Genomic DNA, 22,295 nt, shown 5'->3' with positions numbered 1-22,295 from the left:
ATTATATTAATTTAATTGATGTGCCCCTCACTTAGTAAAATTTTGAAAAAGTAAATATCAAAAATTCAAGTTTCCCCCATTGGGGAAACTTTGGTTGATGAGAAACTGGTAGGGATGTTTTCTCAGAGCAGTAGGTATTTTTAGATTTAAAAAGCGTTTTAGAAAATTTTTAGTTCAATAAAAATCTTTTTCATGCTGCTATCTTAACAATGAGTTTTAACTGTACTTTAAAAGTGTCATGAAAAGAATCAAATGTCCATAGTTAATTTTTCTCACTAGAATATTTAAGATATTTATAAAATTCATGAAACAAATTATTGATAAATAATTGATCGCGTAAAAAAAAAGTTTAAATAATTTTAATTTTTTTTTTATGAATTTGTAGAAGAAATCGAGATAGTATCATCGAGATAGCACCTCATTTCTACTTATATTTCGAAATATCTATACCGTAGTACAGAAAACGATCATTGCGTCACACAGAACTAGATTGAAAAAAAAAAAAAAGAAAAAAAAAACATGAATCGAGCGAATCTGTTGTACCGATTAAATTGAAAAAATAAGCGTTCCAAGGCATCATTGTTCCACAACAGCTGTGTTGTTTGCACAAAAAAAAAAAAAGAAAAAAAAAAAAAAAAATAGTATCACGTACAAGCACGTGATAACAACGTTAAATCGTAAAAACACAGTCGTATCGTTGTACACTTCCCAAGCCCGATTTTTTCTCGAGCACGAGTGTACTACGACAGTGTTCCGGGTACTTTGACCCATCTGTTTTTTGAAACAAAAAAAATACGCGTTAAAACCCGTACCGTGTATCCATGTGTTCGTGCTCGATCATGTAAATTCAATACCACGACAGAGAAAAATTATCGTAGCCCGAAGTGAAATTGCATCGCGAAAAGGGTTAAAAATGGAGCGACGAGCCACCGAATGAACGAGAGAGAGTGCATTGCTGAATAACGCAGCGAGAGAGAAAGGGAGACGGGCCCAGTGTCATTATTCTCTCTGTAATATTAATGCAGCCACAGCGACGAGGGACTCGTGTATAAATCCAAAGTACGCGTCCGCGGTAAGCACTATCCTTTTTTTTTTTTTTTTTTTTTTTCAACCCTTTTGCCTGTTGTGTCGCTCATTTTCTCCCCACATTTGTCTCGCTCTTTTTGTCCACGACGGCGTGTAATTTATTTAGCGGAATGATGGTGTTTAATGAAAATCTCCGAGGAAAAATGGGCGAGAGCATTCTTCCTTTTTTTTTTCTTTGTTCGAAAGGAAGGCATTGAAAGGAGGACTGCGTAGTTGGGGCTCGCTTGGGGATTCCCCGTGAGTCCTGATGAAAGGCTTCATAATGGAAGAGATGATGGGCAAAGTATGCTCAATGAGGGTGGATACGGCTGCATGGAGTAGTAGAAAATTTCTAATGGCGTGTATCATTGATGCCGAGGCACCGATGGGAGCCTACCTGAGTTGTTGATACTGGGATGGGGTCGATGAACTCGTCGCCGTGAAAAGAGTCTTTTTTTGTCTCCGTGATTTTACGAGGTCTACTCTAGGGCTTTGACGAACCCAATGAGAGATGATTTTATGACTGATTATTCTTGATTTTATATTATAATATATAGGAACAGAATAATATTTTTCTTATGAAATTGGAACACGTGTTATATATCTTTAAAAAAGGGTGCACAACACGTCTGGTATCGATGGAAAAAAGTATAAACGATTTCTTTCGTTTCTTCTTTCAGGAACGTATTTCATACTGTACGACTTTATTGAGTACTTCGAGAAGGACAATCCAACGGCACTGGACCGCAGCAAGTTCACTCAGATTATCAACACGATATTCAAAAACATGACCAAGATTGAGCGAGATGCCATAGCCTTCCAGGTAAGATTGGACATTTTTTATGTTTGAAAGCTAACTATTTAATTACATAACTTAATTTTATGGTAATTTTATCTTAACAAGAGTTTTATTTGTGTTGATTAAATATTCTTGGAAGGTTAGGCATGGGTTAGAACTCTGAGCTAGTTTGAGCTTTTGAGTTTTTTGATGATGAATATAGTGAAATTTTAAAATACTTATTTCTAATATTTTTTCAAACTGTGCAACAAATTTGTGAGCGTCCAAAATTTTGTAATTTTTGATCGATCAGATGGAACAGTAAAAAGATTTATTTTTTACCACTAAAAACACGTAAAAAAATTTGAACTAACTGTTGTCGTCATTCATAATTGTAACGTGATTGGACATTACCAACATGCTTTTGTCATTGTTAATATTTTTGTTCTGACAATATTAACTTTAACAATTTTATCTTCTTATTGATTTATTGTATTTGACAAGAATAAATAATTATACAATTTTTAGATTCTTAACAACGTTAATAATACCAGTTGATGGTAATATTACTTTCGATGGACTTGAACAAAAATTTTATCGATCTCTCAAGAAAAACAAAACTTTAAAACCACAACAATAACAGCGTAAAAATAAAACCAAACAAAGTCCATTATTCTCAATGATATTATGCAACACCTGAACCGGTGCATAAAAGTTAAAGTGGAGGAACTACAAGCTTGGAAAATTTCTAATAAGTCCGTAAAAGCAGAGGAACTTGCGCATTCGAACTCAATAGACAACCTCTTAACTTTGAAAGTTCTTACAAACTTAAAATCACATAAATTTCGCTGATAGACAAGTGTAACGGATTACTCCATAGTGTAGAAGATCTGTGAATGGCATTTTTTCCAATTCATAAGTTTTTTCCGGAAAAACTTGGAAACACATATTTTATCCATCGATACCTTCTTACATTGTAAATTGTGTTATTATTTTTGAAAATAAATATAGCGTTTAATGACACCTTTGTCATTCATCAATAATGTTGACAAATTCGTAACAAGAAAATTTTTTATTATGTATAATAAAAATAGTTATGGCAATACACATTTCGAAAAAGTTGAAGCAACGCGGCCAATATTAACTCTAAAAATAAATCCCACGTTTCAGCTATTTAAAAACGTTTTCTAGCTAATACCTGAGCTCCGTATTTCAAATAATGTGAGCAAAAGGTTACAAACTGTACATGTAGGTCGTATAGAAAATCGATGTCAAAAAAAATTTAATTAATCAGTTTTCGCCCGAGCTCACACATTTTTCCTCTCGCTTAAAAAATTGCTGCCTTGTCAATATCATGTTAAAAATAAATTGAAAATATCCTTGTGCGTTTATTTTTGTCAAGAGATTAGATTTTCACGTTAAATCAATTTTTGATTGATAATTCTCTGTAATTAATTACTTCTTTGTTTTTTATTAACAGTTTCAATTTGAATCACTGGAAGTGATCCAACATAAAAACCATCAAAATTTTTTATTGAAATCTATACTTCCAAAATCTAGTGATATTAGTCGTTCAATGATTTTTCACTGTTTCGAACAAAAATTTCTATTATCTATAAAGTTTGGTTGATAATAGCTAAAATTATCGATCAAACAGTAGAAGTTCTATAAACAGCTTATCTTTCCAGACAAAATAGTAATTTCTATTTAGATTTCTGCCATTGTGTGTGAGATACTACACACCCTCTTAATAATAAAATTAGTTGTGATTTGAAAACGACCTTTTCCCCGGATACAAGCAATCTCAGCAATATCGATGTAAAAATGGTATTAAAAAGAAAACCTATAAATACAAAACTTAGACATCCCTTAACTCCCCGTTATGTGTCTCCAAAAGTTGATACCCCTCTTAACTGAGATAAAAAGCATAATCGAAACAACGGTACCAAGTGGCTTTCAAAGCGACCCTCTCAAGAGCCCTCGGCTTTTTTGACATTTTTCAAAACCTCCACGAAATAAGAAAGGACCACCCCCGCGTTTTCGCTTAGGTATACAGAAAAAAGAAAGGACTCAGTAGGTGGAAGAAATTGCCCGTCGGGAGACACATCCGTGTGCTCTCAAGCAACGAACTACGACCTATAATGGCTCTTGGGACGATTTTAACAGCAAAGAGAACAAGAGTGGGCTCCTCCATTGTTGTGTGACTGTAGATAAGTCTCCTCTTGGCTAAAAGTCGAAAGCTCAAGCTTTCACTCGAATCTTTCGGCGGTGGTACTCGACGAGGCAACGAACTTTAAAGGTACCCTCTTCACTCCCCTGCAAAAGCACATCGTTGGTCAGTGTCGCGTGTCTCGACTCTTCTTATTTTCTCCCCTTGCTCACCAGAGTGGTAATTACCACTTTAACATATCGGTAGCCGTAGTCAAAGAGCCTGTGCGTATAAGATCGGTCCCCGTTACGAGAGGGATGGGGAGTGTGTTTGCGATAAAGGGTGGAAGCAGGAGGGGGTCGACGACAAAATTTGCGCAGCATCAAAGCGCCGAGGGTGCAGAAGTGGGCCGGCGAGGCTGGTTGGAACTTGACTTTGACGAAGAGGCGTACCTCTGTGCCTCGTCGATAAGAGGTGCTTCGATGGTATAGGGACGGAGAAGAGGCTCCGCTTAATTAGGCGTTTGAGCGTGCAACGGAACTTCGATCGAGTCTTACGGTTTTGTGGCTTGTGATTTTGGTCCTTCGCTCGTTCATGCAAGGGAACGGGTGTTGATAACAATTTTTGTTGTTCATGATTTCAGAGCGTCGTTTTTCTTTTCCATAGTACGAGAGTCCCTTTACTCGTGGGTTTTGCTCAATCATCAACTTTGGACACTTTAGATACAAGTATAAGTAGTCTTCAAATTTTGTCATAAGACTTTGTTTCCGGATTATTTTGCAGGACTTGTGTTATCCAAAAATATACTTTCTACAGATAAAGTCTATAACATACGTACAAACGTTTCCAGATTATTTTGCAGGACTTATGTTATCCAAAAATATACTTTCTACTGATAAAGTCTACAACATCCGTACAAACGTTTGGTAATAATAAATGCCTGGGATTTAATTTGAAAACTACTAGAGTCTACAAACTCAAGTAGAAACAGACGAGTTAGGTCAGACGGTTCAATCATCAAAGTGACCCAAGATGATTTGTATTTGAAATCTGTGAGTATTAAATTCATAAATATTAGGTATTTGTCAAGTTATCAAACCCACTGCTCTGCCAAACGAGCCTTTGCAGAACCTCCAATTGTGCGTGTCATTGAAATTTAAACGAAAGCCCGAGAAAATCCCTACACGATATTTCAGTGGAAACGATGTGCCGATAAAATGCTACTCTGAAAAATCATAAGATCGTCAACGAGAAAATCAACATAACTCCCACGCTCATCAGCAGCTGTACGTAACACTCTTGCTCATTCGTTATAAAAAAAATTTCAGTACACAATATTCTCTTAGAGATTGAGCTGTGTCGTAACGCGCGCTCAGTTTCTCAAAGCTCGTTAAGTTTCTCTCGCTTACGTAAGAAGAGTTGCGAATCGGAGCTAAAAAAAAAAGAGAGAGAGAGAGAGACGCAAAACTTTTCATTCGCTGCTGATGATGTGACGCTGCATCGCAAATTGCTGATTTCGCGTTGCAACAGCACTTGCAGGAGCACAATGGCACAATACATATGTGAGCGAAGGGAGACTGATTTGCATGCCCTGCGCCCTGAGTTTGACGCGATTTAAGAATTTCAGCTGAAAGTCGCACGAATTTCCATGGCCATTGTCGTGCCTGCGTCTTACCTCGACGTTTCAAGTATATTTTTTTCCCTCTCGCATATTTTGGAAAGCACTGTCACTGTGATACTGTACGGCAAGCGTGTTATTAAACTTTTTCGATCTTTAGCATTTTATTCGGATATTTTTAAATATTTTCATGAACGCGAAACTACGATCTACGAGCTATTATTTCCATCAATAAGTTTTTATCGTTTATGCGTGGGTCGATTTACAACTTTCAAGCTTGGCCATAACAGTTTAGTCATGGTAATTTAACGAATTTCAGAAACTCAATCGTCTCTCACGAGGTCTAATCATCTCGCGGCAGGATCGTCCCTCTAATACCCGTTTGATCGGCTTCTGTATACGCTATGAGTATAAGATAAATCGCTCATGGATTATAAACATTTGATACTTTTCTTTTTGTTTTACTAAATCAGACGCATCATATCTTTATACTGTACATTTATATCAAACCTACAAAACAAACGTAAAAAGATTTCACACATAAAAGTCAGGTGTGTGATAAAAAATAAAGTTACGCTCGTGTGCTAATTGTACCCACGCTTTTAGAACTCCTGAAATTAATCACTACGCCACATCGTCACGCAACCGCAGAGTACACAGGCGTACCCCAAAAATCACATCAACACGTGTGTAGGGGAAAAACTTTCGAAACATCTGAGTAAAAAAAACGTAACCACGCACTTGGACATATTTTTAGCATCCCAAACGACTTTGAACCAGTTCCACCCTCGCAAGAGCATAGGAGTGATAATGCCATGGTATCCGTAGGCAATGCTCATCTACGAACATCGTATCCTGCTAACCCACATATGAGACGATGAAAAGAACATTCATGAAAATAGAAACAAATACAACAACTGGATGGGCGTACGTACGTATACTGTCTTTTGCGTCGTCACCATTCCACTGTCGAGGCCAAAAATAGTCCGAGCCTCTGGAACAAAGGCCAAGGGAACTAAAGCCGTAAATGGAACCGAAGCGAAGTGAAAAAAATAATGTATCCTTGAAACGCGGGGTGTAGGCGTGGACAGACAGCGACGACAATACATTCGGTGAGCGAGAAACGAAAAAGGGTGAGAAGAATAGCAAAGGGAACTAAGAGCGTGGATGGAGGGAGGAGGGGCTGGGCGAGCCATCGCCTGCAGCAGTAGCGGCGTGCAGAGCCGTTCCCGAAAGTAATTGCCCGGGAAATTATTCGCGTATAATGCAGCAGCCAAGGGATGACGTGCCTACTGCTCCTCGCGTCTGCTGTGACCCTATTGTGCGCGGCATCGCATCCATACATACCCGTGCGTACAACGACCAGCATGTAGTATATTGCGGGGTACAGTTGCAACCGGGAGCTGACGCGCTCGGCTTACCACAGCGAAAATAAATCAGGCGTTGCTGCACTCGCCCTCCAGCCAGGCTTTGGACGTCATCCTTCTCCCGCTGCTTTTCATTATGTGGGATACATAATATTCCAGCTCGATGTTTTCTATTTTTGTCGCGGGGCCGCGTTTGCGGTTTTGGGCTGATGACGTGGGTAGGTACTGGACAGATGTTGGTAGACTCTGTACGCATCGGCTTGGGATCGTTGCTGGGCTGATTTTTGGACAGATTCGTAGTCGTTAATAGGATTCTAATAGTGATTGTCGAAGACTAATTTTTGTACTGGAATGATAGCTTATTTCTTCGCTTCCTAAATTTTATAAGGCTAAAAGTACCTCGCTTACTTATCACGATGCAAAAAAATGTTTTCACATTAGACATTTCATATTTGTTTAAACATTGAAAATATTAACTTAATTTTTGGTGTCAAATCTAATTGTATTATTTACCCACGGTAATTAAAAATTATGAACGTGTGTGCTTTACGAGTAGGAAATTTTTATACACGATGAGAAAAGGCTGTGCATTAAATTAATGAATTTTTCTCCGAGGAAATAGAATCGCACACAATGCGTTACGTTTTTATGATTTGGATTAACATCTCGCTTTGGCTTATTTTAATGAAGATCGAAACATTATCATATTAGCCGAAGGATTGTAATTACTCATTGTAAACCCTGATAACAAAAATTAAAAAGAAAACTAAAGTTTTGTTTGCCAATTCATTAAAAATAAAAAATAAAATAGCATAAAAAATCATTTTGTTCCTCTTTATCTTAATGCAAGCAAAATATTACGCAAACTCTGCAAAGCCGGCGAAGAAAATGCGAACGGGAGCGACAACGAAGCCAGCGCGATAAATCGATTTATAAGTCCGTTGAACGTATCACGGGAGACAATAAGAGGGAAGAAGGTACGAGCACCCCGGGGAGTCCATAAGGTGGCTGAGATTGCAGGACGCCGGGGATGTAATGGAAAGTAAAGTACGAAACTCGAAAGGGCACTTTGGCTCGACGGCGGGCTGTCGCTGCGCGCGTGAAACTATATTTTGGATGAAATTTTTTTCACGAAAATCAAACGGAATTCATGAAAAATTGCTGGAAAAAGTTACGATTGGCATTCTTTGGTTGAAGGTGCGAGAATTAGTTGAGAAAAGTTGGGAATTTTTGGAATAGATATTTTACGTGAGACCATCGTACAGCTTACAGCGCGAAATAACGTGTCGGAAACATATTTCAATATCGTGTACTCATTTTTGCTGACCATGTACTTAAAAGTTGTATGTGCTCGAGAGCAGTGCGAGGAAACGATTGCTGTTGCAAACAAAAATGAAAAGAATTCCAATACCACTTCCGTTGGCTGTTAAAATTAAACTGTGGGGGTAACTTTTGAGTGCCACTCATGAAAGTGTTTCGGAAACTGGCAACAACTTCGGGCGACCACTGTTGGACGACAGTTGTGGGGGAACATTTTGGCTAAGATTCATACGACTGGAAACGTCCTGACCTCAAATTGTGGTCGTGCGCCAAAAACAGAGTCTGTATAGAAACTGGAATGAGAACGCTTGGCCAACAGATGCCCGTGCTTTGATTTCTCTTGCATGGAAAAACTTTTTTAGAATACTTTGAGAGCTGTGGCTAAAAATATTGTTAATTTTGTTTAATGGGCTTTTGTGTAAACAGTAAATAAATTAATAATTTACAGGAGAGGAAAAAAAGTCAAGTTCTTTATACGAACGAGAATTGAACAAATTTAGACTACGCATATCTTAATTTTCCAAACATGACAAATCTTAATCGTTGATTAACATTTTTTACTGCATTATGTTTGATGCCTATCTTTAAAAACATATGAAACATAATAATCGAAATTTATCGATTTCTATCGTGCAAGGACTTTTATGATTAACCTGTAAAAAAAAAATAGTGAAATTATATATGCTTAAGGTCAGAGTGAACATGACAAAAAAAATAAATAAACAATCACGAATTGACCTTTCATACAAATTATGATTATAAGATAACAGAGTATTTCTAAAATCACTAAATTCCAGATTTTCCCAAAACTGTTTTAAAACTACCAATTTCAGGCCTCTCTTTCCCCAATCCTCCCACCTCAGTCTCACAGATAAGTTGGTAGGATCAAACGCAGGAATACGTCCCTGATCCCTCCCTTTTTCTCCTTACCATCAGCTCTGTGGCCTTGGTGGTGGAACTTTTCTGCTGAATTTCATTTTCGCTCTACCTACTGTACGTGCACTCACTGGCATTTCGATATCGATGTCAGCGAGCTTTCGCGGTCGCCAAACGGAGCAATTGATCTGGTGAGCTAATTCAACCACACAATTTTCTCCGATTGAATTTCCCGAGAGCGAATTATCCTCCCAAACGGTGATAATGTAAGATAGAGCTATCGGACAAAAATAAATCTGTTTGTAGATCTGGTTCTCAAGAGCAAATCGATCGAGAGTTTGCGTTTGCCAGGGTGTGATTATCTGCTCTTCGTTTGGAACTGTGAAACCTTTTTTTTTTTTTTTTTTTGGTTTCAATTCAAACAAAGCGAACTTTGTTACTCTACCCAACAAGTGTTTAATCGAGCTTTGCTGAGAGGTAGCACTTCACTCGCTTGACATTGTGAATTGGAACACGTGGGTAAAAAAAATTGACTAATACGCGTAAAATACTCACTTGGATCCTGTAAAGTTGAAACAGAGCCAAGACTCTCAATTAATTAGTGAACTTTGCAACAACGAGTCGTCCCAATCTGCGAATAGCGTTGAGTTCCTGAAACTTTAATACTGCAAGAATCTTTCCCCATATAATTGCTGCTGGGTGTCTCGAAGTTGGCGGAAACGAGTAAGTGCGAAGTCTGATGCCCGCATGCATGCAACAGTTGGAAAATTAATAGGAAAGTTTCAGTGTTGACGGATGGTGATTGGTTAATACTTTTTCTCGTTGTAAAGTAATTACAGGTTTCCTTGAACTGGTGCAGGCACAATTATAACGTTTTAGGATCGGTCATGCGGTGTCTGACTATACAGGGTTCTTTCTACTTAAAAATCTTAAGTAAAAGTTGTAATTAACCAAAAAAGGAGAGGTGAGCTTCCTGCTCAATCGAGACTGGTACAAAATATTGTTTTTGTATGAACCACGTTTGATTTCTTGCCAGTTTTGATGTCTTTCCTCCTATTTTGATTATTTATACATTCACTCGGAGATCAGTTAATACAAACCATGTTTTCCCAGCTTATTTAACCACTTTTCCCATAATTTCTCCTAAAAAATTGTGAATCCATCAATTTTCCACTAAATACTTGAGCAAACAATCCCGTGTTTGGATTATTCTTGAAATAAACCACCTTTTTTTCCAATAGCACTCTAGAACCCCGGTGTAAAGCAAGCGTAAGAAATTTTACTTGCACAACAAACACTAGTGCAAAGCAAACAAACAACGAACCATAGCTCGTGCGATTAAATAACGCCACCGTAAATCGATCGGCAAACAAGCCGGCTCTTTTTTTAAATTCGCCCTACACGTTCCCAAACGCGGATCCCCGGTAATCCCGCACGAGAACACACGCGCGTAAACAACGCCTTGTCGTCAAGTTTCAAATCCGAAGGCTGATGATGCAGGAAAGAGAGGCGTCCTAATAAGATCCCCGAGTAACGCCTTTACGCAAACGTTCCGTGTCTCTCGGGGAGCTCCTTCGCCTCGAGCAGCTTTAAACGCGGCGGCCTCGAGAAATTCAATTTCACCGTCGAGGAGGCCTCGTTTTCTCGCGCTTACCTTTGCTTACACGGCGATGGTGATAGTGATGATTGCAGGGGGGTGGGACAGAGGAAAGAGGGAGGGGTGGGTTGATCGGAGTCGAGAGGCTTGGTGGGGCTCTGCAAGCGTCGTTCAAGGAAATTGGATGACTCGCGCCTGTTCGATTCAGGAGGCGCCGCCGTGATTGGTTCGTGTACGTGTGAAAATGTTGCTCGCCTGGCTGCAGAATGCCAGCTCTGGCGTGTTGTTTCACTGGAGGTTGCGGATGATTGAAACGTTTAGGGTCAGGGAGTCGCTTTTTTTGAGCTTAGATAAAGGGAGTAAAACCTCCAATGAATTTTTTTCTTCTGCAAAAGAATTTAGTGTGCAAAATAAAGTATGATTCATCGATAATGACGATCCTCGCTAGATTTTTACAGCATTGTTGTGATTTAATACTTAGGAAATAGACCAAGAAATCGACAAAATTGAGATTTTCTACGACTACGTTAGGCATGGGTATCCACAGAGTGTCGTCAAAATAAACAGTCTTGACTTACTAGTTCACTTTTGTCGTGTAGATATCCGTTAGAATGAATTTTATGTAAAAAAAATTATTTGATGATTACCAGTATTTAACAGCATAAAAATATCACTGTCCGTTCAAGTTTAGTTATATACATAAAAAAAAAAATATACACAGTGATCATAAACTGTCATGGGCACATCCAATAGCGTGACGGAAAAGTTTTTAAAACCATTCAAATAAACAAACACTTCTAAAAGCTGTTAATTAATTTTTAACATTGCCACTTGACAACACCGTCGAGTAAAAATCATATAATTGACTTTTTTCGAAAAGACATCATAAACGTTAACCTGCGTTTTATATTGAGCTCAACAGGTTTTACATTTACCGCCTCGTAAATTATATTTAACGGCTGAAGTACGTACTTTCGGAATATATTATTCGTACCACCCATTAGCTAAAGCACTAATATTTCAAACCACGGGTAAAACTGATATCACGAACTGTAGTTTAATTTTCTCTCGTGACACATATAATGGGACAATTAGGATACGAAAATAATGTGTATTTTTTTTTACGTAAATCTTTTTTCATCCACAAGTCAAGGCTCTAAAGTGGATTTTTAGAGTATAAAACTTACTGATTTACGTGGTATTAAGAAAACAGAATTCTCGAAGTCGAGCGATCGATGAAGTCCACCAAACGGGGTCACTGCATAGATTAATTTATGCTTTATCAAACGCAAAGGCGGCGTCACCTGCTTCCTAAAGTTTCTCTTAAAAATTATTTTATCTGTCCCTCGTGGAAAATACAAAAATTGGAAATTTACTTACTCACTTCTGCTGTTATTTTCTTACCACAATAAGCGTGCGCTTGCACAAATAACATTACCTAAAAGGATTTTTAAGTGTTTTTTTAGATACTTTATAGTAAAATTTATTCCCTAGAAATACTTCACACTATATTTTGCTAGAAAACTTTATGTTGAACATAGTATTAGAAGTAGTGGTGTTGTAAAAAAAATTTTTTTTTTTCAATGTGTTACATCAACAAAATAATGGTGACATAATCTGGGAATGTTGAAACTCATTAGTTTACAATTACATTAAATTAAAAATCACAAACTTTAAATTGTCTTTATGCTATTTCAGTAACAAACAGTTAACTTGCTTACTAGTTTTTTAGGTGGTATTTCTTTTGAATGATAACGTAGTAGAAAACATAGAGAATAATGGTATTGATCTGGCTCAAAAATAAATTTTGTATATATTTTTTAAGTTTAATGAAATACTAAAGTAGAAAAGATATTTTGATAACATTAATTACAATTCCTAACAAAAGTGAAACATAATCAAACACATAATTTAAAAATAACAATATTCAATTATAAAATAACAGGATATTATGAAATTTTCGTTTGCAAGTATAATTTACAAATTCATCATCAACAAATCAGATCCAATATTCGACGTACCTAAATAGTATGCAAATGAGATAAAAATGTATAAAAACCCATTACTCTCTACAAAAAATATCAAAAAGTGTATGAATGATGTTTCAGTACACAGACTGGGAAAATCCAAAAGACGATTACATGTACCAGAGGGCGATAGCCGACATAGTGGGCGACTACTTTTTCATCTGTCCATCCATCTACTTCGCCCAGCTATTCACCGATCGTGGCATGAAAGTCTACTATTACTACTTCACTCAGGTGAGTTTCACGAACCTTCATGATTTCAATAATAATGAAGAATACGGTGTTAAAGGCTCGCGCTTTTATACGTGTGTTTGTAAGTGGTGACTTGGTGACGTTGCAAACTAAGGAGGATAGAAGAGGGTGACTTTGATGATTACGGGGTATTAAATTGAATTTGCGATTGTTAAAAACTTTCTCAGTTCAACAGTCAATTAGTAATTTTCACAATAATTTTCACTGCGTATTATAAGTTATTATCGGAAGTTAACCTGAAGTAATATTTTACATACCATAATTATTTCTTGAAACAACTGAAGTGAATTGTTTTCGTTATCAGACAATATTAATCGTAGAATAATAATATGCTGCGTTTAAATTGCAAATTAAATAATTCGATTTTAGCACCAGCTAATTTTTTAACGTAGCAGCCTTTCATTTATATCAACGTTAATAACAAATGCTTTGAATTCTAAAATTTTCCTTAAATCACTTTACGAGTAATTCTTCAGAGAACAATGGTGTAATTTTTGTGGTATAAAATGGATGAAAATGTAAAATTGAAAAAAATTGCTTGTGCCAGTTTTCAGTTGTATTGTAAATAATGAATGCATTTAAAGTATTTTAAGAATATTGATTATTCCTTCAATCGATATTTACTTCGGTATCTGACACACATCTCCACGAGAGGCGAGAAATTGAAATTATTCAGGTTGTACATTATCAGAGGATCCCGGAGGTGCTATGATTTAATAATGTGCAATAACAAATAATCTATAAATTAAAATATTTTAATGTTTATTTTACATCGGTGCTAATTTCCCGTCAAATTTCCTTTCGAAAATACAAAATACAATTTTTGAAAAAGACCTCTGAAAAACGCAGGTCCTCGCGTATTAATATCTCTAAAAGCCTGTCGGCTAACATGTTACATTTCACCGAATTCTACCTGATTTTTCTCGAATTTCACTGTCCCAAGTGACCTATTCTCAAAATAAAATTGAAGCTCAACATGCAAATGCAGCATTTTGACAACATTGACAACACATCCATCCACATGTATGTAAAAAATTAAAAAACTTGTTTCTTGCTTACAAATCATTACTGTTCAGACAATTAAGCTTGAGAGAAAAGTACGTGAGTAATAACGTCTTCCTCGAGCTATACAAGCCGAGCCTCGTTCTATTCTTTATTCCCTCCATCTTTAATAAATTGCCAGCTTTTACTACTGATTACTCCAAGCTATTTCGGCACAGTCTAGTGCATTTCACGTTCCAAATATTTCTTCCTCCTCTCTTATTTGTTTTTTTTTAATTTTTTTTTTTTTTCACGAGGTAATGATAAATTTAGGTGATCACAACCTTTCTGCAAGCTTGTGCATTTACACTATTTCAAACAGAAAATAAAGATACTAATTCTCTCCCAAGATCTTGATAACATACGAGTACAGTAAATTAACAACGAGGGATACAATTATTGACTTACATTTTTCTGATAAACATAATACAATTACCACATAATCAAAAACTAAGAATAAACTGTATCACTTTTCAAAAATCTAAAAATATATTCCGAGTTAACTGTAAAATTAGTGAGCACGTGTGCTTCTTAATGTCATAAAAGGCAAAATCAGTACTGCCACTTAACCCCAATTGAGTATCGATCGCTTATATCTGTGTGGGAAAATGCAGTGCCACTGAATAAATTCTCCGTTGAAGCCACTAATCCATTAATCTAGCTAAAATATCATGCGCATTACATCATTTTGTATGCTTGTGACTTAAGAACGAGGAAGCTTCGAGTGACAAATCGACGATATCTCGCAGTATGATCAAACGAACTATCTCGTTTATCGAAGTTATCTGATCATCAGGAATGACAAATATACTATTTTAATTATTCATAGTCCAGTTATATTATTATTCTCAAGCACATCATCTAAACCGTACAAAATAGGCAAGTATTGGTACTCGTGTATAGGTCTAGTGTAATTATAATTTTTATTTTTTAATTATTAAATCTATGAATTTATGCAAGTGGTTATTGAGGTGTTTTATGAAATTGTCCAAGACTTACATCCACATACAACTCACAAATACCATACCATTTTTTAATGAAATTACATTTGATACTACTGAGTAATACAAAGCGTATTACATAGTTTATGAATATTGTTACAATGAATATATATTTTTGTACAGTAATATGCACATAAAAGTAAACACTATAAGGCATTTGATCAACTTTCTATTATTACAGAACTGCTTTGACTCGCTCCCTACGTCAAAACGTAATGACATTTTAATATACAACATTTTGCAATAATTTATTTACTCATATTCATATTCCATGTAGTTTCTTTCATCAATAAGTACAAACACGACGCATTCGAAAGATAAAAAAAAAAGCAAAAACAAATCCATCATACTCGGCTTGAGACCCGTGCTATACAATCCCGCCATCAGCGTCTCCTGTGAAAGGATCACGCAGAGAGCAGTCGTGTTTCAGGGCCGAAAAGGCCCCGCCGAGCTCTCGATAAGATAAGTCGCTCTCCTCGTACAATATCAAATGACACAGCTCCTATGTCGCTTACGCAGCCCCGAGCGACACACTGTTCTACTCGCGTCTCTTGGAGATAAAGAAAGACAGCACCCCAGGAGTACAAGGAGTGAATATAGCTCCCACGCGTTCAATTGGATCTCGGGGGAGGGGGCGAGGGAAGGAAAAATAAGTGGTGGATGAGTAGGTACACAGCGCGCTCCTCAATATTAGTCATTTGCATGTTTACTGCCGGGAGGAGCGAGTCCTCCCTTGCGCATTAAGACGCAGAATTTCCGATGTACACCCCCCCCTCTCTCTCTCTCCCACTATACGCCTTCGTGCGAGTATGTGTGCGTGTGACTCGAAAACGAACAGGTGGTGTTGCGTTGCCGAAGCCGCGGCTGCGCAGCATGCAGAAAGTTTAACTCTGTGTAAACGTAGTAGTTTGCTTATTACTCGCGCTCCCACGAGTTTGTCGCTTATATGTACATGCATACAGGGTAGTTGTATAAACAGTTCTTCGTTTTAATTATGTATACGCGCAGGGGGGCTGATGCTCATACATCGGCTTGTTTTGCATTTATCATCCGACGAGATCACGCTGGGGGTGTTGTAATTCCATGTTTTTTTTTTGATATGTTTAATCTACTTGATTATTTGATGTATTAAAATGGTAAGTACGTTAAAAGATTTTCTCTGTTCAGTTCTGATGTGGTTCGCTGTAACTACAGTTCCCGTGATTGCGTATGAGGACTATATCGCTGAGGTGATGCAAGTTTTTCCAATATAGATTTTCCGATGAAAGTAAACGAGCCTTTTGTTACTGTTCATCTCCTTCTTTTTTTTATATTTTTTTATATTGAAGCTCACACATTGTTGTAGAGTAAAGGAAATGGTCAATGGTAAATAGGTGAAAAGAAAATTGATAGGTGTTGCTGCGAGTCACGAGTATACAACGCACATAATCCGTAAGAGTTTTCTATTTGAAACCACCAGGAAAGCTCTGTATTAGTATTTTTTTTTTTTTTTTTTTATATGCATAAAAAGAGAAAAGTATGCAAGTGGGCGACCCATGAATAAAAATAGTGTCACGAAGGCTGACGATAATCGAGACACTGTTTCGACGAGAGGGGGGCCATTACGCGCGTGCCAAAGGGGAAATTCCGATAATGGGGTACCCATAGTCAAAACGACCGAACGAGAGAGACGTCATAACGACGCAGTTATACGGGATCTCGTTCGTGTACTTAGTACTCTAGGGCGTAATGTAGAAAATCGGTAATCCCTGCCTCGCTCGCATCAGCTTCATATGTCTATACATACACGTGCAGTCGATACAAGCTCGCCGTAATGGCTCGATATATGCGCTCCTGATGCGGATTTTATCGAGGACTCGCGCTCTGAATACGGAGGGACTGCTTTTGCGTGACCTGTTTTTTTTTTTTTTTTTCTTTTTTTTTATTTTGCTCACACGGCACACTTTTGGGAGGAGCTTTGATCTTCGCTAATACGATGATCCATTGCGATAGAGTTATACCATTGATTTGCCGATCGATCTTACGGTGCATTGGTGTGAAGTTGGAGATGGTTTTGATGGCAAAATGGGGTAAAGTCACGTAAGCAGGCCAATCGTCGAAAAAAAGTAAATAAAACAAGTTTACTGATTGGTAAATTTTAAGATAACTAATTAACATTGAAGCAAAAATGTTAGCAGTTTTTAGTGAAGATTTATATTTAATATACTGATAACATGCAGGTATATCCAGTTATGATATCGTAGATATAGCTAGTTTGTACGTTCAGTGATAACAACACAATGGTAAGTGAGATCCATACAATCGGACGTAGAGTATACAAAATCTTGGTACAATTTTATGAACTACGGATCATGGAAAATTTTTAAAATATCATATGCAACACTTTTCCTATGAAAATACTGACAGACATTTTTGAAAATATTTACAGATAATTGTACACCCTTGCAATCTGATACAAAAATTTCGGTTAAAAATTATAATACTTGAAGAACATAAAATCATTAGTTTTTAACATCATTTAACTTATGTTGTACCTGTATGATTATTTTATTCATGTAAAAAATTATGAAATTAAAAAAAATAGCCAATAATCAATTGTAATACATTTGCATACGATTGATTGCGTCAATTGTTTGAGAATTACAGTACGTAAATGCATATATAACGATCAGTTCTGAGCACTGTTCGAACCAACGTGGCATTCGTTGATGGCAAGACTTCCACTCTACCGCTTTAACTATCATAAACATGATATCTCGGTAAAATTCAAATACTTAGAAGTTTCATCCCATTGTTATGACTTAAATCTTTTTTTAACGATTATATAAGATAATAACAAGCTAAGATATGTTTAATCAGTTCAACTTAAAATAAAATTATAGAACCAGCAAACTTATCTGAACCCTAAGTTACAATAATTACCTACGAGAAAAAAAGACTTTCTTATCTATTTCACCTTAGTGAATATTCAGTAAATTTAGATGAAAGGATCACGCAAAAGTATAAGCCAAGTGTGGATTTCACGAATTGTCGAAGCTTTTCGAGTGAAATCTATAGATGTATGGTCAATCTTACAAAAAAGTACCCAAGTTTTAGTTCAATAGCTCTTTAATACAAAATTATGGATCTTGAAAAATTATTTTTTTGAATTAATTTCGTGCAAAAAAACCAAAAAAGACACGTGGAAGAGAAACTTCTCAATCTTAAAGATGCACCTATTCGAAAAAAAAATTTTTCTTAAACGTCTCAGCCAACTATTTTTTTGTAAAATCGTGCTATACGAGAAGAAGGTCTGCTTGAACGACTTGCACAGATCTCGCGTGTCTGACGCGCGTTTGATAGCGAGCAAATAAACAGGAAAGAAAAAGCCGCCAACGCACACACCTCATGTATCTTATATAGCTCTCGCCTCTTTCCACGTATTTCATCGGCTCTTCTTCCATTATTTATTCGGTAGGTATGTGTATATACATGCATATCTTCGCTGCGTATACACATATAAATATTACCTGCCTTTTGGCTCGTGTGAGTTTCTACGAAGCGTATATGGGCATATATTTTTTTGTCTTCTAGTTTTTTTTCGATGCGTTGTGTGTGTTAATAGAAGAAGATGCGGGCGACACTTGATTTACGGTAGGACGTTCGGAATGGAAGTGAGTCTGGCACGGGAGATGGATTCTAGAAAAAGTTTTGGTATAACCTATGAATCACTCTCGATGGGAAAAACAATTTTCTGCATAATTGGATTTCCATCCGTTCTGTCACCTGGTAAAATGAGTAAGTTTCTAAAACAAATTATGAAGTGGCTGGGGTATCCTTAAAACCATCTTAAATTGAAATAGTGAAAATAATTGCAATACAACTAAGAATTAAAAAATTGAAAAGATTTTTCATTAAATTATATATTACCTCTTTCTACTCAGTCAAAAATTGAAATATTTACACGATTTCCCTAATTAAATATACTTATAAGTTTGAAAGGTATTTTGTTTTATTTTTTTAAAAACAAATACTTTGATAAACTATTCAACCGTTTAAAATTTATTTAGAAAGTTGAGCAGACATCGGGCATAGTAGAACATGGAAATAAAACGTATAAAATTATATTATCAACATTTTTTTTATAAATGTTTTAATTCACACCCTCACTCGTCATCATGATCATCAATAAAAACAAATTTTTTTTTTAAACAACAACCATATCACCGTAACCTTTCCACACATTCCAGCATATAAAGTACTCTCGCTTTGTAAAGAAGAAGAACAAATTTTTTTCACCCCTAAGGTTCGACATCGAAGACAGATGCTCGCTCATAAATTTCCCAACTATCAAGATCATCGAGGACCATGCAAGAAGCAGTACGTGTGCTCGCGCGCTCCTCCTCGAACCATCCAATAACACAACATACGCGATAACTATACGAAAAATGCTATTGCAACCACAGAGTACATTCACTAAACACCTTATCCTTTGCTTCAGCGTAGGAAAATTTATAGCTCGTGTATCTCTTTACAATAGTCTCACGGTATACAGAAGCAAACGGGGGGATCACCACATCCGAGTGATCGAAGTATAAGCGAATGGTGCCCTTTCGAGTGATTTCGCCAGTGAAGGAAAGGAGGAAGAGACCGACTTAGTTGCCGTTCCATTATTCACGAAGAGGGACGCTGTGCTCCTTGAATTATTTGGGCTCGATTGACGCTTTTGTATGGATATACCAACTCGGGGGTAGTGATGCGACGGACCAACCGCAACATCTCGCTTGGGGTTGTTTGTCTTTGGGACTCCCTTGAATGCATTTGATTCGAGACGACGCTGCGCTCAGGAGTCGTGAAGTTTCGTGGTTTACCGATACATTACCTCTTTGCCTTTGGTGAAATCGACCAGCAACTTCATTTGAAAATATTTAAGGAAAAAACTCACAAGATTTTCTCTCGTGAAGGGCGTGTATGTACAAAAATGACGATCCCACGCAATTTTTACCAGAATTTGCGTGTAATTAATCGAGTTGTGCTCTACATGTAAAACGAGTGCGTTCGTATGGACTCAAAGATTTTTCCAAGAAATAAAAACATCAATCTCGTACGTCCTGTTATTCTTTCTTCTGGGTCTATCATATTTTTTTTGTATTTCAAAACAAGCCATTCCTTTTCCTGGCTGTGTTTTTGTTTTTGGAGCTGAAACGCGTATTTATCTTTTAAAAAAACCAGCGGAGGTACCTTGACAATGGGATGCAAAAATAAGTTATGAACGGCACTAAAAAATCGGGGTTAAGTGAGTGCTTGTTTGCATGAAAAACAGTGATAAATATATACTGGCCAATGCTGCTGTTGTCGAGCAAGAATTTTCCGGGAAGAAGGAGCTTTTTTGGGAATTTTCGATAAAACAGTATGAGCTTTTGAAACAACATGAGGAAAACAAAAGGAAAAAAAAGGAACGAAATGATGTTGAATTGAATAACAAACAGTTTTTATGTGCAGCAATGGATGTTATTTCAGTTTCAGTTTCGTAAAACTGCATGTGGTTAGGAAAAAATATTTGCAGGTCATTTTTTGTGCTATCTAGTTAGGAAGAGACTAGTGAACGTGAAAGTTGTGATGGCAAGTTACCACATCGATCAGTTAATAAAATGAATTTTGAAAATTTAAATTAAAACAAAAACTAAACTAAACTAAACTAGAAATATTAATATTTGTTGAAAAATTATACAATTTAGTTTAAAAAGTTTTGACCTAAATTCAGTCGTCTCATCTTTACAAAACAAAATCACCAGTCTAATTCCAAATAGACATTTGACCTAAATTGACCTTTTATCTCCAACACTCATTCGTAAGGCTCAAAGAAAACCTCAGAGGAGAATCACCCACCAAAACGTTTACTCTATAAACGCACTAGTAAGTCCTTAACAAATGCCTCTGGTCACCTTTTAGTCCCTTTAAGTGTGCAGAAAGCACTCGCAATAATGAATCTGTTTGAGCGAGTGCTTGTGAGCAGGTAATAGCTATTAACTGCTATCTATTACACTGAAAAACCACTCTAAAGTTTAAATTAATAACTTTTATTGTTACTATCTTCAAAATGCTAACATTGATTTTACGCTAAAAAAATGACAAGATATGAGGAATTGCTGGAGAACCAAAATCGTCCAACTAATCTTCATTCCGAAACATTGAACATTTTCTATTCTACGTACCAACTGAAACAATCTACTTTCAATTTTTTTTCAAAAGCTATTATTTTTTTAAACAGCTGCCAATATACACTCCTGTGTATACACCATACAATGTTTTGATCACATTCCATGTATGGAGGTAAGGAGTTGCTGATGCGCAGAGAGAGAGAGAGAGCAAACGATTAAAAGTTAAGAGGAGCGAGGAGCACACGTAGTAGTACCTCTACACTGAAAGCCCAAGCTCGAGTAGCCGAGCGCTTGGTCATACTTTGCGGCAAATCGATGGGGAGGAGAGCGGCAGGCCTCGGGAGACTCGTATATATTCCCGAAATAACTTAGAACCCAAGTAATATACACATACCAGCTTGCCCGACCAAACTGGACCATCGGATGTACCTGTATACGTGTAACCCTCGTTTCCCATCTCTTATGGCCACTAACCCTATCTCTCTCCCTTCCTCTCTCCCACCGGCTATCTATCTCAACCAGAGCCTAATACGAGACCGTATGTATATGCATACCTATAAATAACTGTGGTGTTCGACAAGTGTCGACTGGTGGGTCAATTAAAATTTATGAAAAGGTAGGGGAAGCCTTAGTCAGCCGACTCCTACTTATTTGTGATATATTCTGAATTTTTCAAGGGAGCTGGCGGGTGTGTAATGTCAAATTTTCAACGCTCGGCTGTTTGAAAAAGTTCGAAAACATAAGTATTAGAGATTTAAGAAAAATATGAAGAAATCATAAAGATAAGCTGTTATGCATTAAATAAAAAATAAAAAAAAAATTTTTTATTGTACGTACAATGGACTATATGTAATTAAAGTCAACGATTTGCTTACAATATAATGCAGTATTGACGCTTTACGTTTTTATCAATCAATGCCTGCTATGAAAAATTATTTTTACTTTATCAATGAAATCATATCTTTACAATTTTTTAATCCATTTTTACTTACAACTTTTAAGTCACAATTTTATTCTGTGATGAGATACTTACTTGTTCTGATCTTTCTAGCTGAAAGTATAGT

General features: G+C 36.7%; 1 protein-coding gene across 1 annotated transcript in view; it reads left to right on the top strand.

Moving 5' to 3' along the window:
* Nucleotides 1–22,295, top strand: part of AChE-2 (acetylcholinesterase 2) — a 117,363-nt gene that overhangs the window by 60,318 nt on the left and 34,750 nt on the right. Inside the window, exons 2-3 of the mRNA XM_014359925.2 lie at nt 1,746–1,888; nt 12,879–13,031. Of these exons, the coding sequence (XP_014215411.2) occupies nt 1,746–1,888; nt 12,879–13,031 (296 nt within the window). The remainder of the gene's footprint in view (nt 1–1,745; nt 1,889–12,878; nt 13,032–22,295) is intronic.

This window comes from Copidosoma floridanum, unplaced genomic scaffold (assembly GCF_036245765.1).
Source record: "Copidosoma floridanum isolate Cflo_tuat_1 unplaced genomic scaffold, Cflo_Japanese_pri ptg000030l, whole genome shotgun sequence".
NCBI classification, from domain to species: Eukaryota; Metazoa; Arthropoda; class Insecta; order Hymenoptera; family Encyrtidae; genus Copidosoma; species Copidosoma floridanum.
Note: the sequence above shows the minus strand (reverse complement) of the source record. Positions and strands in the feature narration are given on the sequence as shown.